The sequence below is a fragment of the Suricata suricatta genome, chromosome 5, assembly GCF_006229205.1.
Source record: "Suricata suricatta isolate VVHF042 chromosome 5, meerkat_22Aug2017_6uvM2_HiC, whole genome shotgun sequence".
Lineage (NCBI taxonomy): Eukaryota > Metazoa > Chordata > Mammalia > Carnivora > Herpestidae > Suricata > Suricata suricatta.
In genome coordinates, this window is record NC_043704.1 from 5,170,447 (window position 1) to 5,185,379 (window position 14,933).

At 47.3% G+C, this 14,933-nt stretch overlaps 1 protein-coding gene across 3 annotated transcripts in view; it reads right to left on the reverse strand.

The window, feature by feature from the left end:
- LCA5L (lebercilin LCA5 like) overlaps nucleotides 1-14,933 on the reverse strand; it is a 39,650-nt gene that overhangs the window by 4,108 nt on the left and 20,609 nt on the right. For all 3 annotated transcript variants that reach the window (XM_029938921.1, XM_029938922.1, XM_029938920.1), the window contains exons 6-9: nucleotides 14,533-14,670; nucleotides 2,899-2,983; nucleotides 1,079-1,182; nucleotides 796-913 (exon numbers count right to left, since the gene is read on the reverse strand). In XM_029938921.1, the coding sequence (XP_029794781.1) occupies nucleotides 796-913; nucleotides 1,079-1,182; nucleotides 2,899-2,983; nucleotides 14,533-14,670 (445 nt within the window). The remainder of the gene's footprint in view (nucleotides 1-795; nucleotides 914-1,078; nucleotides 1,183-2,898; nucleotides 2,984-14,532; nucleotides 14,671-14,933) is intronic.

Sequence of the window (14,933 nt, forward strand, 5' to 3'; positions counted from 1 at the left end):
GGCGGGCGGGGAGGTGCATGTGCTGCTCCGCTTGTCAAACCAAAGGCTCTGTTTGCAGATGCGCAGGAGGCTGGGACGCAGGGAGGACAGCCAGGGGGTGCCCGGCGCCGGACTGAGGGTCGTGGGTGCTGGCGGGGGGTGGGGGCGGGCTGGGGGAGAGCTTAGGAAGGGCCACGCATGCTGGGGCAACACTAGCGACCTAGCTCTTTTTACATTTTTACAATTTTATTTTAGAGAGAGTGCGAGTAGGGGAGAGGGGCAGAGAGAAGGAGACAGAATCTGAAGCAGGCTCAGGGCCTGACGCGGGGCTGGAACCCACGAACCGTGAGATCATGACCTGAGCTGAAGTCGGACGCTCAACAGACTGAGCCCCCCAGGCGCCCCCAAGATGTCTTAGTTCTTAAGCAGGAGAGTGGCTACACAGGTGTTCAGTTTCTAATAATTCTTTACATTGTATGTTTGTGTTTTTCTGGTTTTGGGGAAAGTGCAAGCAGGAGAGGGGCAGAGAGAGGGGGACCGAACAGAGCCTGTCGGGGGGCTTGAACTCAGGAACCGAGAGATCACGAGAATTCGTGACCTGAGCTGAAGTAAGACACTCAACCGGCTGAGCCACCTAGGCGGCCCTGTATGCATTTATGTCTACTTTCTCTCTCTCTCTCTCTCTCTCTCTCTCTCTCTCTCTCTCTCTCTCTCTCTCACACACACACACACACACACACACACACACACACACACACTCACACCTTAAACAATCAAGTAAGAGTAAGGGAGGCTTTTTAAAGTGGTTAAAATTACCTTCCTGTTTCCTCTCGGCCTCCCGCGGGCTTGGTGGTTTGCCGGGACAGGCAGGAGCCGCACACGGCGTTTCAGCGGATTTTTCTTCGTGAACAACGTTTCCGGTTATCTTTTTACCCTGTAATTTAGAAAAGCGGCACAAAACCATTTTGGGGGAGTATAGGTAGTTTCAAATTGTATTTTAGTCATTGAACACGAATACTCTGCGCAGAGTGAGAGACTGTTCATAGTCCGTTTTCGTAAAGACACGTTTAGACACGGCAAGAATTCAGATTTCTTCTACCTTGGTTGTCAAAGGTGAGATGCCTTCCGATTTTTGGGTCGCCTGGTGTTTCATGCTTGTAACCAAAAAGCGTCTGTCTGCTTGTACGGATTTTGTTGAAGAAACTACAGAACAGGGACGTTATATGTGAGGAGCATATTTTACATGTGGGAAAACAAAACACACCAGATATTAAACAAATTTTTTTCATTATATGTATAACATTTGCCAGTTTCTCTTTTCCTCATCATTTTGCCTATTTTGTCTTTTTTTGGGGCCACCGAGGTTGTGCGAGTCACCGTGTTAGGCCCCGGAGCCAGGAGGCTTTAGGCTGGGGGGCGCTGCGGACACGCCATCCCCACGGCTGACATCCGGCGTCAGTGCTCCGGGTACCCAGCGGTTAGAGCGCCGGCCGCCAGATCTGCACCTCACTTTCCTCAAAGTGTTATCCCCGAGGCTGGCCGATCATCTCCGCTCTGCTATTCTGGATTACAAAGCGGAAGCCAAAAAAAAAAAAAAAAAAAAAGGGCAAGAAAATGGCAAGGATGTTGCCTTTATTTATTTAAAGCAGGCTCCACACCTAGGATGGAGCCCAGTGTAGGGCTTGAACTCATGACCTTGAGATCCAGGCCTGAGCTGAGATCAAGAATCAGATGCTTAACCAGTGGAGCCACCCAGGTGCCCCTGAGGTTATTGCCTGTAAAAGTGAGCACGTAGTGGGGCGCCTGGGTGGCTCAGTCAGTTGAGCATCCGACTCTGGCTCAGGTCATGATCTCACAGCTCGTGGGTTCGAGCCTTGCGTCAGGTTCTCTGTCTCCCCCTCTCTCTGCCCCTCCCCTGCTCATGCTCTGTCTCTCTCTCTCTCTCTCCATAATAAATAAACGTTTAAAAAAAAAGTGAGCACTTAGTGACTCTTTCTACCCAAACAGGGTGTTTCTATTGGACGTCTTCTAAGCAAAGCCTTACGCTGGCAGGTCTGGGGGGCAGTCGGGGCTGGGGGAATAAGTACACCCCGTCTCGAAGGAAATATACTGCTTGGCAATGAAAAGGCACAAACGGATGACGGCAGTGACCGCATGGGTGACTCTCCGCAGCATTAGTCTGAACGGAGGAGCCAGACACAGAATAGCACCTGCTGTATGACCTCACTTCCGGGAAAGTCGAGAACAGGCAAACGAGGCTGTGGTGACAAGGGAAATCTGCGGTCGTCCAGGGACAAGGAAGGGGACTCGTGACAGCGGGGGGTGCAAGGCGGGGAGCTCCTGAGGAGGGAGAGGTCCGGCACAGACTAGGGTCAAACCCGCTGAACTGCACACCTAAAATGAGTGCATTTTGGGGCGCCTGGGTGGCTCAGTCAGTTGAACGTCTGAGTCTTGGTTTCAGTTCAGGTCACGCTCTCATATTTCATGGAATCGAGCCCCACGTCGGGCTCTGCGCTGACAGTGTGGAGCCTGCATCAGATTCTCTCCTCTCTTCTTTTTCTGCTCCTGCTCTGCTTGCACTCTCTCTCTCTCTCTCTCTTAAACAAAATATTTAATAAAAGCCCCCCACACCGGCTAAGAGATACGTGGCAGTTGGCCTCCTCCGGCCGGCAGGCGGCCTCTCCCTCCGCCGGCAGGAAGGACACGCGGGGTGGGCGGAGGCTGCGGGGCCAGAGGGCACGTCCGGTCCCCCCTGCGGACGTCCCCCTATCCCAGTTCATTTTCCTTCTGGGATCACAACCTGTTTCATTGCCTAATAAAATGATTTTGTAAAATATCCATTATTGTCATGATATAAACATAGGAACATAGGCCCACACACTTAAAAATAGATTTTAAGTAAAAATAATTAAAGCCTACCTGTTGGATACTCTTCTTTGTCATGTAAATTTTTAAGTATCCGACTTGCGTAGATGTTCCTGACTTCAAGCTCTCGATCCTTCTCCTGAAGAGAACCAAATACCAATTTTTCTGTAAACGTTCGCCTGTAGCAGCCTGACTTCTTCTCTAACACACTTGCGTGGGTTCAGTACGCGTTGAGCAAACTCTGCAGATGCTGGCAGGGACAGAACTGGGCCGGGTCCCTCTAGGTCACCCCTGACACCAAGAAGCGCCTTTGAACAGAGCAACAGACCACGTGACAGGGACAGCACTGCCGAGGGGACTGCTGGCCAGCTGCTCTCACGGCAGGTTCTGTGCCCGGGTCTGCGGCCCGAAGTTTTCGGTCTCCGCTCCTGGTCCAACATAGCCTCTAGCCACGCTGTGCTCTAATTAAAATGGAAGAAATGCACCGTGCAGGCCCCAGTGGCGCTGCCCGTATTTCAGTGCTCAGTGCCACGTGACCCTGGGGGCCACACGACTGCACGGGCCCCGGGACATTCCCACCGCCGCGGCTCCCGCAGGAGGCTTGACGAGGCGGGGCTGCATCTAGACCGTCAAAGTGCAGAACAGGCATCCATCGCCGTTCTGCTTTAAATCTCAGGATGGACTTTTTAAAGTCTTAGCAAAACAGGGGCGCCTGGGTGGCTCAGTCAGTTGAGCTCCTGACTTTGGCTCAGGTCATGATCTTGCGGTTCGTGGGTTTGAGCCCCGCGTTGGGCTCTGTGCTGACAGCTCAGAGCCTGGAGCCTGCTCCGGATTCTGTGTCTCCCTCTTTCTCTCTGCCCCTCCCCTGTTCACACTCTGTTTCTCTCAAAAAGAAATAAACATGGGGCGCCTGGGTGGCTCAGTCGGTTAAGCGTCCGGCCTCGGCTCAGGTCAGATCTCATGGTTAGTGGGTTCGAGCTCCGTGTTGGGCTCTGTGCTGACTGCTAGCTCAGAGCCTGGAGCCTGTTTCTGATTCTGTATCTCCCTCTCTCTGACCCTCCCCTGCTCACACTGTCTCTCAAAAATAAATAAAAAGCACTTAAAAATTAAAAAAAAAAGAAATAAACATTAAAAAGCTTTTTTTAAGGTCTTGGCAAAACAAAAGTTTTGAAATCCTGCCTTGTTGAGAAAAAAAAAGATTTCATTAAGCACCAAACACTCCTGTTACACATGCATCAAGAGGCAAGCCTGTTAGACTCTAGACGACGGAGTTTTAGTCAAAGCCACAGTCAAAGGAGTGGGCGGGGGCGCCTGGGTGCCTCAGCCAATTAAGCATCTGACTCTCTATTTCAGCTCAGGTCATGATCCCAGGGTCATGAGATCAAGCCCTGTGTTGGGCTCTGCCCTGAGCTTGGGGTCTGCTTAGGACTCTCTCCTTCTACACCTCGGCCCCACCCCTTAAAACAAAAAAGGCGTTAAGGCTGTCTTCTGCACGATTAGACAGGAAGGTCCAGAGGGAGGGGCCCGGGAAGCAGGGTGGAGGTAGGAGGCAGGGAGAGAGAAAGAGAAATCGGATGGGGTTCTGGTCTCCCTGTGCCCCGCGGGGATAACAGGAGGGCGAAGAAACAAATCCTAGGCTTGAAAAAGTCTCGTCGCAGGAGGCCTCCATGTGGCCCGGGAAATTCAAACCCCTGGGTCAAGCCCCCTCTTCAGCGTGGAGCCAGAGTGACATGGCTTTGCCGGGTGGCAAGTTGAAAGGGCAAACACGACACCCAGGCAAAGGGCCAAAGCGAGTGCTTCCCCATTTCCATGACAAGTGGCACCCAGAGAGGGGAGGGGGCGGAGGGTAGAGCCAGGGAGCCCGCCTCTGAGTCCTCGACCCTGGGTGCCCCCACAGCACAGGCCCTGGGGCCTACCATCCAGCCAGGATCCAATGGCAGACGCGTCTCAAGGCCCTGGGGTCACCAGACAACAGGCGAAGATTGCCAAGATCTGACCTGTGGAGCAGAGGCCGTGAGCGTGTCATCTGCCATGTTCAGTCGGTTAAGTGGCCGACTTCGGCTCAGGTCATGATCTAAAGTTCGTGGGTTCAAGTCCCGAGTCGGGCTCTGTGCTGACAGCTAGTTCAGAGCCTGGAGCCTGCTTCGGATTTTGTATGTCTCTTTCTGCCCCTCCCCTGCTTGCGTTCTGTCTCTCTCTCTCTCAAAAATGAATAATCATTGAAAAAATTCAAGAAATTAATTTACTATCACAGGTACATAAGTGAGTACAATATGAGAATATTAATATTTTCTGGAATTTAAGTTTCTAGGAGCAAAAATGTCACAGTGTCTTTCTCGTGATAACACCTCACTTAGCAAGAAAGAACAGAAATGGTGACAGTTTATTACCATGAGAGGTTGGCCAACCTTATTCTGGATATCACTTTTAAGAATATAATGTAGAACATCTTTGGAAGTTTTTTTTACCCCCACTGGTTAAGACAAGAAAGATTTTGGGGCGCCTGGTGGCTCAGTTGGTTAAGCCTCCGACTCTTGACTTTGGCTCAAGTCATGATCTCATGGTTCATGGGTTCAAACCCTGCATCAGGCTCTGTGCTGACAGCGTGGAGCCTGCTTGGGATTCTCTCTCTCCCTTTCTCTCTGCCCATCCCCTGCTCACTTGCTCGCTCTCTCTCTCTCTCTCAAAAAAAAAAAAAATAAGCATTAAAAAAGAGACAAGAAAGATTTTGATGTTTAGAGGGGCGAGCGTTAATCTTCTGGGAAATTCCGTTACTTATTTTGATTCAGTCTGGCTCCTCGGAGGGTCTAGTATGTGCATCAGCAGCAGAGAGCAGGAAGAAGGCTGATGGGTGACTGGTGTAGGGCTGGCTGGGGGCAAAAGGGAAGGTTCAAGTCTGGACACTCTCCACAGAGCTGGGTCCAAAATCAAAGACAACAGGTTCAGAACACAGTCCAGGATACTTGTATAGTTGAGGTCAGGCAGTTAATCAAGAGAAACAATAAGAGGGGCGCCTGGCTTACGTGTCCAACTCTTAATTTCGGCTCAGGTCATGATCTCAGGGTTCGTGAGCTTGAGCCCTGAGTAGGGTTCTGCGGAACCTGCTTGGAATTCTGTCTGCCCTTCCTTTGCTCATGCACAATACATAAGTAAACATTAAAAAGGAAGAGAGAGAGAGAGAAACAATAAGAAGGAAAATCCACATCTAGGAAAGCTCAAGGCGTGTTTGTGGAATATTCATAGGAAAGACTACTCACAGGCTCCAAGGTTATCGGGTCAGAGTTCAGCGGGAAGTTGGGTCATGGTGGGGAAACCATGTTAGGCTCAGGGCAGATGGCTTCCAAAAGACAGAAAACAATGTCTAAATAGACAATGCCACTTTGGCAGGTGTGAGCTTGTAGCCTCAACCAGGATGTAGGGTGGATTTTGTGTGTCACAGTACGTCATCTGGGAGCTGTGGAGGACTGACATCTACCCCCTTGCTTTGGCCCGTATTCTGGAAGTAGAACAGAGTCTAGAATTGGTGTTGGATGACTTCCGAAATGAGTTTCAAAGTATTGAAACGGATTTTGATCTTTGGGACCGTGCCTTCCCAAGCTCAGGTGTGAATGATTTATGTTAATGTGGCAGGTTGCATTTTCTTAACATTGCTTCAGCAATATTTCTGGTCCCATATGCTCTTCCAGAAACTTGTGACTCCCCATGAAGAGGCAGAATCTATTGCTCCTCCCTGGGTGCCTCCTTGACAAAGGGAATGCGGTGGCAGCGATGCTGTGTGACTGGCCCGCTGTATCTCCCCACTCTTCTCCTTGGAACCCGGCTGCCATGTTGGGAGGAAGCCCACACCACATGGAGAGGCCACGTGTGCGTGGTTCTGCCCAACACCCCGGTTACGATCTCAGCTGCTCGTTGATACCAACTGCAGACAGACACACGAGACTTCAGAGAATTCCAGCTCTGGCCTTTGAACCACCTTAGTTGGTGTCAAGAGTGGCAGAGATGAGCTAACCCTGGAGAGCCCTGCCAAATTGTGGGTGTGTGAGCAAAATTAATGTTGTCATTTCTTCTTTTGAAGTAGGCTTCAATGCCTCGCACAGAACCCAGCACGGGGCTTGAAGCCATGTCCCCAAGGTCAACACCTGAGTGGAGATCAAGAGTTGGATGCTTAACTGGCTGAGCTGCCTGGGCGCCCCCCAGTATTGTCATTTCTTAAGCCACTAAGTTGTGGAGTAATCGGTTTTGCAGCCAGAGACTGAATAGTCAGCTTACTAACACATCCTTAAAGTTTCTGTTCCTCTGCTCCTTGGGTCAATACTCAGGGTGACCATGTAGCATAAAAGTCCATCTCGTTTTCCCAGTTGAAACAGGACTGTAAGGGGGTAGGCATATATCCTGAATGAGGAAGAGACTCTAGGTGATAGGCCATGGGTTGAGTCACTTGCATTATGGAAAATGACCCCGTGAATTGTTTTTAATTAAATTATTTTGCATGCCATACTCCCTGGGTGTCTTCTGTTCCTTCACGTGTTTTTCATCTGTCTGCTGGCTCTTGGTTTTTGAAAATTTCCTCAATATCCGTAGGTTTTCCCCGGTTACGATCTCAGCTGCTAGTTGATACCAACTGCAGACAGCCATACGAGACTTCAGAGAATTCCAGCTCCGGCCTTTGAGCCACCTTAGTTGGTGTCAAGAGGTGACATTGGTGACGCAGTCCCCTGTGCTCACATGCCTCTGCCCTCCACGGGGCAGATGCTTCTCCAAGCACCTCCTGCTGTGGCTCCTTCTGCTCTGTGTCACCCAGAGAAACGCTTCCACCTGTTTTCTGTCTTCAGCAAAGGTCCCCAAATCCCTACTGTTGGCGGATGTCTGCGGGTCCACCTTCAGGCCTTTGCTGATTACGTCATGGGGGTCCCGAAGGGAGGGGAGTTCCAGAGTCTGTCACCACCCACAGTCAAGGCCAGAGTGAACAGTGTCCCTCTCAGGCCAAACCTAGGCCCCTGTCTGTCTGCTGGCGAATGTGGTGTAAGGTGCACACAGGGAGTGTCCGATTTCAGGGATACGGGTGTGGGGGGGCAGCGGGGTGCTGGGAGCTCCCCAGATGAGCAACGTGCAGCCGGGTTTGGGGACCAGGCTTCAGCCAAGCGCGAAGATGGCTGTCCCCGGCACCGCTCCTGCTGGCTGCTCGCGTGGGTCCTGAGCTTGGGGCTTCCCTCCCCGTTCCTGTTACGTCACCAGCAATTTTTTTGCCTGTGCTTTACGTTGTGATTTTCCGTGTCTGGTTTCTCGATCAATCCAGAACACTGGTTTTGATCTTCTTATCTCCCAGAAATTCTTTGGACGTGCTGGTATGATCGTGGTATCCTTTCTGGGGTTATGAGTTATCATTTGAAAATATGTTTTGCGTCATTTCCACGGGGTCATGGCGGGAAGGGAGGTAAAGCGTGTATTTAGCTTGTCTTCTTGACCTAGTTCAACTCTTCCATGAATAAAACACGTAATTTTTCTTAGTTTTCCCTTTGAAAGGATTTTATTATAAAAATTATCAAAAATATACAAAAGTGGAGAAAATAGTACAGTGAATCTCCATGAACCGATGAACCAGCTTCACTAATGAGCAACTCCTACCCCGTCCGTCTCTCTCTGCACACCACCCTCTGATCCCATTCTCCTGCTGTGAATTATTTTGAGGCAAATCCTAGACATCATATAATTTAATCTGTATTTCACTATGTATCTATAGGAGACAAAGGCATCCTTTTAATGTTTGTTTTTTTTCTTTTTTGGAGACACAGAGAGAGACAGCACAAGCAGAGGAGGGTCAGAGAGAGAGGGAGACACAGAATCTGAAGCAGCTCCAGGCTCTAAGCTGTCAGCACAGAGCCCAATGCGGGGCTTGAACCCATGAACCATGAGATCCTGGCCTGAGGCAAGCCAGACACTCAACTGACTGAGCCACCCAGGCGCCCCAAAGGCATCCCTTTTAAAATCTAACCACAGTATCAACATTTCACCTACCAAAAAAAAAATCACTAATAATCCCTTAATAGAAACATTGAGTTTGTTTCACATTTTTCCAACTGTCCAATAATTTTTAAATATTTATTTATTATTATTTTTAATGTTTATTTTTGAGAGAGAGAGAGAGAGAGAGAGAGAGAGAGAGAATGAACAGGGAAGGGACAGAGAGAGGGAGACACAGAATCCAAAGCAGGCTCCAGGCTCTGAGCTGTGAGCACAGAGCCCAATGTGGGGCTCGAACTCACAAGTCGTGAGATCATGACCTGGACCAAAGTTGGATCCCCAACCAACTGAGCCACCCAGGGGCCCCATAAAATGTTTCATTTTTGAGAGAGAGTGAGAGTGTGAGCAGCGGAGGGGCAAACAGAGAGGGAGACAGAGTGGAGGGGCTCTGTGCTGTCAGCAGGTCTTGAATTCATGAACATGAGATCATAACCTGAGCCCAAGTTGGACTTTCAAGTGACTGAGCTACCCAGGAGCCCCTGTCCTATAATTTTTATTTAAGTTTGCTTGAATCAGAATCCAAACAAGGTCCGAATCATTGAGATTAATATGTCTCTTAGCCTTTAAAAAAGTTTGTACATAGCTTTATTGGTATACTTCAGGTGCTGTGTAATTTGCCCTTCCAAAGTGTACAATCCAGTGGGTTTTCTTTTTTGTTTTTAATTGTGGTAAAATGCATACAACATAAAAGTCACCATTTTAATCGCTGTAAGTGTCCGGGTCAGTGGCGGTAAGTACACTGTCACAAGACCGTCCCCACTGCCCACCTGCGGAACTTGGTTATCTCCCCAGAACTTTTATTTAACCTGAAACTCTGTCCCCATGAAACATGGACTCCCCATTTTCCTTCTCCCAGCGCCTGGCAACCACCACTGTACTCTCTGTCTATTTTGACAATAGAGTAGAATAATAAGGGATTTGTCTTTTTGTCGCTGGCTTGTTTCATTTAGCATAATGTTCTGGAGACCCGTCCAAGGGATAGCAGGTGTCCGAATTTCCTTCCTTCTTAAAGCGGAAAAATAGTTCATGTATGTGTGTGTGTACGCACACGTTATATTATCTACTCCTCTGTGGACGTCACTTGGGCAGCTTCCACATTTTAGCGATCGTGAATAATGCTGCGATGAATGTGGGGGTACAAATACGTCTTCAAGACCCTGCTTTCAATGCCCTGAGGATATAGATGAGTGGAATTCTGTGATTGTGCGCATTTTTCATTTTTTGAGGAACCTCCATACTTTATGTTCCCACCAACGGTGCCCAAGCGTTCCAATTTCTCCACATCCTTCTCAATATTTTTCTTTCTTTCTTCTTTCCTTCCTTTCTTTTTTCTTTCTTCCTTCCTTTTCTTTCTTTCTTTCTTTCTTTCTTTCTTTCTTTCTTTCTTTCTTTCTTTCTTTCTTTCTCTTTCTTTTTTCTTTCTTTCTTCCATTCTTGTTCTTTTTTCTTTTCTTTTATTTTTCTTTCTCTTATTATTTTATAGTAGCCATCCTTCACATGACTGTGAAGTGGTGTTTCATTACAGTTTTGATTTGTATTTTCCCCCACGTTCAGTTCACATGCTTATTGGCCATTTGTATTTCTTCTTTGGAGAAATGCTTATTTAAGTCCTTTGCCCATTTTTGAACTGGGTTGTTTGTTTTTTTAGTTGTCAAGGATTTCTCACAATCTCTTTTAATCTACAAATTCCTACCCTCGTCTCTTTTGCTTTGATTTGCTACTTGTTTGTTGTAGAAACTGGGTTGTTTGTGCCTGATGTTGCCGACTGTATTCGTGAGGTGTTATCGTGTCCCCTGCTCCATTTTTCTTTTAGATCTAAATGTTTGATTGTGGGGCACCTGGCGGGCTCAGTTGGTAGAGCGTGTGACTTTTGATCTCGGGGTTGTGAGTTCCAGTCCCACGCTGGGTGTAGAGATTATTTAAAAAAATAAAATCTTTCCCTTATGACACAGCAATAGCACTGCTGGGGATTTACCCAAGGGATACAGAAGTGCTGATGCATAGGAGCACAGGTACCCCAATGTTCATAGCAGCACTGTCAACAATAGCCAAATCATGGAAAGAGCCTAAATGTCCATCACCTGATGAATGGATCAAGAAGATGTGGTTTATATATACAACGGCGTATTACATGGCAATGAGAAAGAATGAAATCTGGCCATTTGTAGGAAAGTGGATGGACCTTGAGGGTCATGCTAAGTGAAATAAGTCAGGTGGAGAAGGGCAGATACCATATGTTTGCACTCATAGGTCTAACAGGAGAACAGGAGAAACCTAATGGAGGACCAGAGGGAGGGGGAAAGGGAAAGAGAGTTGGGGAGAGAGCGGGACACAAAACTTGAGAGACTATTGAATGCTGAAAATGAACCAAGGGTTGAAGGGGGAGGGGGAGGGGGAAAAGAAGTGGTGGTGATGGAGGAGGGCACTTGTGGGGAAGAGCACTGGGTGTTGTATGGAAACCAATTTGACAATAAACTATTAAAAAAAAAGAAAAAATAAATAAAAGAAAAATAAAAAAAATAAAACTTAAAAAAAATATATTTGATCACATGTAGGTATGACTTTTGGGGCAGGCATTCGCCATAGGTGGTGACGTGAACATCACTTAGCAAGTACATAATGTCACATGGCTTCTCTTTTGTGATGCCATGCACGACTTCCATCCACTACCTCACTACGAGTCCCAACACAGCGACGCTCTCATCCCCGCGTTCCTTCCTCATTAATTGGGATGCTCTTCTAAGGAGGATCTTCCCTCCACATAAACTGGTTGCTCCAAGAGTAGGAAAGGTAAACCTAAGCGCTTCTTTACCTTTCTCAACCGGTTTTTGAAATAGTGTTCTGGTTCCTTAGTATTCTTTAAAGGTGACTAATCACTGGGGTGATTTGCTTTGTTTTTTAAAGTATCTTTATGGACTTTTGGATTTCCATATACTTGATGAGATTCAGTCCACGGAGTTACTTTATTGATCCGCAGTCTGCCCCGTCCTTGGCCAACAGGAGCCGACCTTAGGTGGCTGCTGATGTTGCACCACTAGTTCTCTGCGGCTTCCCGGCTTCGGACAGTCTGTCCAGGTCCTGCGGTGTATTTCATGTTCCAGACCGAAGATCTTTTTAAGGTGCCTCAGTTCTTTTCAGTGTGGTATGGAATTTTGAAGACCCCAATCTGGGCACTAGGGGTATTCAGTGTTACTGAGTTGGTCACATTTCTAGTTCTGGAGGCTCGGGAAGGCCAGAGCCAGGGTGCTGGCAGCCTGGCAGATTTAGTTCTGGGGAAGGCCTTCTTTCTTTTTTAGATTTTATTTTTAAGTAATCTCTACACCCATCATGGGGCTCAAACCCTGAGATCAAGAGTCACATGCTTTACCAAAAATGGAGTCACCCAGGCATCCGATTGTATTTATTTTTAAAAAGATAAATTATATCATAAATGCATACTTTTACTTCAGTTCACAAACAGGACTACAGGATTTTATTTTTTATTTTTATTTTTTTAAATTTATGTTTGATACAGAGAGAGACAGAGCATGAGAGGGGGAGGGGCAGAGAGAGGGAGACACAGAACTGGAAGCAGGCTCCAGGCTCTGAGCTAGCTATCAGCACAGAGCCTGATGCGGGGCTCGAACCCACGGACGTGAGATCTGACCTGAGCCGGAAGTCGGAGGCTTAATCGCCTGAGCCATCCAGGTGCCCTGGACTACAGGATTTTAAAAAAAGTGTTTATTTACTTTGAGAGAGAGAGACCGAGCAGTGGAGGGCAGGGAGAGAGGGACAGAGAAATCCCCAGTAGGCTTTGCACTGTCAGCGCAGAGCCCAGTGCTGGGCTCGAACCCACAAGCTGTGAGATCATGACCTGAGCTGAGGTCAAGAGTCAGATGCTTACCTGACTGACCCCCCAGGTCTCCCCAGGACTCTTACTGACTTCATCTTACTTCTGTATTTTCTTTCTTCCATCCCCAAATCCCAGTTCTCAATGACACCAGCATAATTCATCATGTGTTTCATCCTGAAGGATATACACCACAGTCTCAAAACAACCATGCCCGCACTTCAACCCAGAATGCATTTCACTAGGCGCATACAGTGAAATTTACATGTCGGACGTCTCTTGGAATCTTATCTCTGTGACAGCACGCCACCACTGGAATTCGCAGGGGGTTAGTTTTCTTCATTTGATTTTTGATTTTTAGGGAATGCTTTTCCATTTTTCTTTTTGCATTTCATTCTGCTGCACAATTATGCAAACTATTTGGTCTCTCTCTTTCTCTCTCAAAAATAAATAAACGTTATAAAAACATGGGGTGCCTGGGTAGCTCAGTTGGTAAAGTGTCCAACATCGGCTCAGGTCATGATCTCACGGTTCGTGGGTTTGAGCATCGGGTTCTGTGCTGACAGCTCAGAACCTGGAGCCTGCTTTGGATTCTGTGTCTCCCTCTCTCTCTGCCCCTCCCCCACTCATAGTCTGTCTCTCAAAAATAATTAAAAAAATTAAAAAATAGATATTCAAGGAAATCTAGATTCTACAATGCCCCTTCTGATCTGTTGTCTCCTACTTCCATTGTTTATTTTTGTTTTTAATTTTTTTAACGTTTATTCATTTTTGAGAGAGAGACACACAGAGTGTGAGCAGGGGATGGTCAGAGGGAGAGGGAGACAGAATCTGAAGACAGGCTTCAGGCTCTGAGCTGTCAGCACAGAGCCCAATGTGGGGTTCGAACCCACGAACCATGAGATCATGACCTGAGCTGAAGTTGGACGCTTAGCCAACTGAGCCACCCAGGCACCCCTAATTCTTACCTTTAAAGCACACTTCAAAAGACAGTCTTGGGGCGCTTGCGGTGGTCAGTTGAGTCTCCAACTTCTGCTCAGGTCATGATTTCGGGGTCTGTGGGTTCAAGCCCTGAGTCGGACTCTGTGCTGACAGCTCAGAGCCTGGAGCCTGCTTCAGATTCTGTGTCTCCCTCTCTCTCTGTCCCTTCCCTGCTCGTGCTCTGTCTCTGTCTCTCTCAAAAAGTAAACATTAAAAAAAATTTTTTTAAAACACAGGTTTGCAAGCATTTCCAAGTAGACTTTTATTTTATTTATTACTTTAATGTTTCTTTTTATTTATTTTGAGATAGAGAATGTGAGCAGGGTAGGGGCAGAGACAGGAGGAGAGAGAGAGAGAATCCCATGCTGAATGTGGAGCCTGACGCAGGGCTTGATCTCACAACTATGAGATCATGACCTGAGCCAAAAATCAAGAGTTGGGCACTTAACCAACTGAGCCACCCAAGGCACCCGAATTCAAATAGTCTTTAAAGTGAATTTGTGGACCACTAAATCGGCTCTAAACATTTTAATGATGTAAGTTAATTTTTAAGTTTGAAAACTTAGTTTGACTTCCTTCAACAGGGTCACGAAATACAATAGTATTATTTCGTGTGATGAAAAGGGGAGGGAAGCAGGAGGCTTTGTGAACGAACAATGGAGAGCTTTACTTTTTTTAGTGAGGACACATGCTCACCAGGCTGTGAACTCACTCTGGTAATTTCAGATCCTCTATCTGTTCCTACAGTCGGTCGGTTGTAGGGAAAAAGTTAATTTGAGAAACAGATTCCCCAAGTTAAATAATTTAAAGAACAGCGCTGCTATGTGGGGAAGCGGAATTATTTTGTTACAATTTACCTTAAGTTTTTGGTGAAGGTGTTTTATTTCCACTTGCAGAGTCTTTGTAGCTGCCTGGGCTGTTAACAATTTCCTGTTCTCAATGGCCAACCGCCGACTAAAGACTCTGCTGTTCAGCCTCAGCTGTTTTTCCAAGCTCTGAAAACAGTACATATTTCAACTATTCTGTAACCCGTGTCGTAAAAAATTCAACTGTAATGGAACTAATTGCATTTATGAGAATTTAACACAATTTCAGTGCCCGGCCGGGGCAGGGGACACGCTAGAGCTGAACCTGTCCACACACACCCACACAAAAGCCGAAACCCCCCACCTCCCAACTCTAGAGAATAAATATGTTTTGAACCCTATGGTATTTACACTCCTGAATTTGATTTAAAAAATAACCTTTGCACATTTCC